Genomic DNA, 2,500 nt, shown 5'->3' with positions numbered 1-2,500 from the left:
TAATGTTTAATGAGGGTGCGAAGCTGGTGGTGTTCCCAGGCAGAAGGAGGAGGAAGGTTCTTCAGCCCGAGTGAGCCTCCGTGGGCCCTACCCTTGCGGAGCCAGCAGGGGAAGATGCGGCCAGGAGGCTGAACCCGACTACCCAGGCTGAACCGAAGCGTGAGTTTTCCCAGAATAAGCGTTGCAGGAAGATGATCTGACAGATGGGATTGATTCAGATATGAAGGTTCTGGGAAATGGAAGCTGAGGTTGAACCTGTTTTAAAATGCTGAGGTCAAAAGCGTTTCACAAATGGATGAGACGATGAAGGCAAAAAAGAAACATCTGAGGCCAAAAATAAGCCCTTTGGTAGAAAGTGATTCTGACTGAGTGTGGATTGTAGTTTGCGCATGGTGGTTACCCTACTCAAGAATACACTGTGCAGGACATTAAAAATTTTCTGAAAGAAAGCGAAGCATGTTAGAAATGTTAAGATCGACAGCTTTTTCCCTGATATTGAACAATTCATGGCCACAACAAAGCAGTTCATTCTGGCCGGTCTTTTTCTAACCCTGAGGTATACCGTTTAACCAAGTTCCTCACTAAGTTAAATACACTTTTTGGGTAAGGGCCCGGTAAATCAAAAAGCAACACGTCCCAAGTAAGCAGAATCATATGTTTAATCATACAACTTTTTCTTTTCTTCTTTCGAACTGGTTTTGACCATGGTGATTTCGTTGTAGCTTCTAAATATTAATGGGGCTAGGGATCCTTAGAAAAGGCTGGTTGACTTCTGTCAAGTGTTAAGCGTCTGGGCGTCATTATACTGCAAAGGCAGCACAGTGATGCAAAGGCAACGACTGATTGGGCTCTAGAGTGGGAGGGTATTTCTCTTTTTGAGTCCACAACTCCAGCGTTAGTGGGGGTCGCATGTCTTTTTTCAAAAGGCTTTACTCCCATTTTCTTATGAAGTGGTGGAAGTTATAGAGGAAGATTGCTAAAGTTAGAGCTGTCTTTGAGGATCATGTTTTTGTTTTGTTTGTGTGTATGCCAACTACAGCAGCAGAAAGGTGGCATTTTGAAACATTGTCTACTGTTGTAATGGTTAATAGTGATGAATATTTGTTTTGTGGGGGGATTTTAACTGCACAGAGCAGGTTTGGACGGAATCATGTTGGAGCGCATGTGCTTTCCGCCGGCTTGATCAATGTAATGCAGACACATGACCTAAGTGATGTGTGGAGGAATTTTCATGGATCAAAAACAATATACTTGGACTCATGTCCATAGTAATATGATTTCCTGGCAAGGCTTGACAGGTTTCTGCTTTAAACATCATCTTAATATTTTTTAAATTATATATTACTCCTGTAAGCTTTTCAGATCATAGTTTGGTGTGTGCAGTGGGTTCTAGGCTCAGTGGAAGCCAAAGAGTGCTTATTGGCATTTTAATGCCACTTTAACCCTGATAAAGGAATTTAGAGATGTTTTAAGCTTTCTGGGATGTTTTTGTGAATGCCGAACATCTTTTATCTCCTTACAACAGTGGTGCAGGATTTTGGTAAATTACAAATCCAACAACTATGCAACAGTACACTCGAAATATCACAAGTGACAGAACCCGGTCAGTGGAATATTTGGAAGCAGAGTTAGTAGAAATTCAGAATTTGGCTTACTCTGGGGATCATGATGATGACAATTTAGCAGCGGCAAGAAAGGCGCCTTAGCTGAGCTGCTGGGTGTTAATGCACAAGGGCGTTGGTCCGTTCACGTTTTCAGTGTGTGGATCAGATGGATGTGCCTTCAAAGTTTTCTTTAACTTGGAGAAGAAAAATGGCCAGAGGAAATACATTCATTCTTTGCAATCTGGTGGAACGCGCGACCAGTGTGCATGATATTAGAAATAGAGCTGCACAGTTCTATAAAGATCTATCACGGGGAGGCGAACTAAGCGGTGTACAGGCTGACAGTGTGTTCTTGAAGTTGCCTCCAGGTTTCAGAGGAATCCTTGGCTGAACAGTTCCGCTCTGGCGTTGGAGGAACTGGAGGCCCTTCAGGTATGGAGTGTGTAGGAGCCCCTGGCCTGGATGGAATCCCCAGACTTTTATAAGTCTTTTGGTCTGAGGTGGGAGGTTGCTTGCAGTGTATGACAGTCTTGCTAAGGACTTCTGCCGTGAGCTGTGGTGAGCGGTCCTCACGCTTCTACCAAAGAGGTCTCACTGATATAAGTGCAGAGCCCGTGTCGCTCACATAATAGTGACTATAAATTGTTGTCAAAGCACTGGCTAACAGATTATGCAGGTGATAGATCAGGTCATCCATCAGACCAAACAGCCTGTATTCCCAGTAGGTCATTTGATAATGTTTCTTTAGTCCGTGATGTCATAGACATGGCTAAAATTTTGGGAGGGCTTGATGTGGGTTTTAGTCTCTTTAGACCAAGAGAAAGCTTTTGATAGGGTGGGCACAGCTATCTTTGGGGCCAGCGTTATATGCCTTTGGATTCAGTGAAGGCTTTATT

General features: G+C 43.6%; 1 protein-coding gene across 1 annotated transcript in view; it reads left to right on the top strand.

The window, feature by feature from the left end:
• LOC125297722 (microtubule-associated serine/threonine-protein kinase 1-like) overlaps positions 1–2,500 on the top strand; it is a gene marked incomplete in the record, with an annotated part of 61,201 nt that overhangs the window by 16 nt on the left and 58,685 nt on the right. The window contains 2 exon segments of the mRNA XM_048248173.1: positions 1–70; positions 1,973–2,036. The exon segment at positions 1–70 is cut by the window's left edge and continues 16 nt beyond it. Of these exon segments, the coding sequence (XP_048104130.1) occupies positions 1–70; positions 1,973–2,036 (134 nt within the window).

This window comes from Alosa alosa, chromosome 7 (assembly GCF_017589495.1).
Source record: "Alosa alosa isolate M-15738 ecotype Scorff River chromosome 7, AALO_Geno_1.1, whole genome shotgun sequence".
NCBI lineage: Eukaryota > Metazoa > Chordata > Actinopteri > Clupeiformes > Clupeidae > Alosa > Alosa alosa.
Note: the sequence above shows the minus strand (reverse complement) of the source record. Positions and strands in the feature narration are given on the sequence as shown.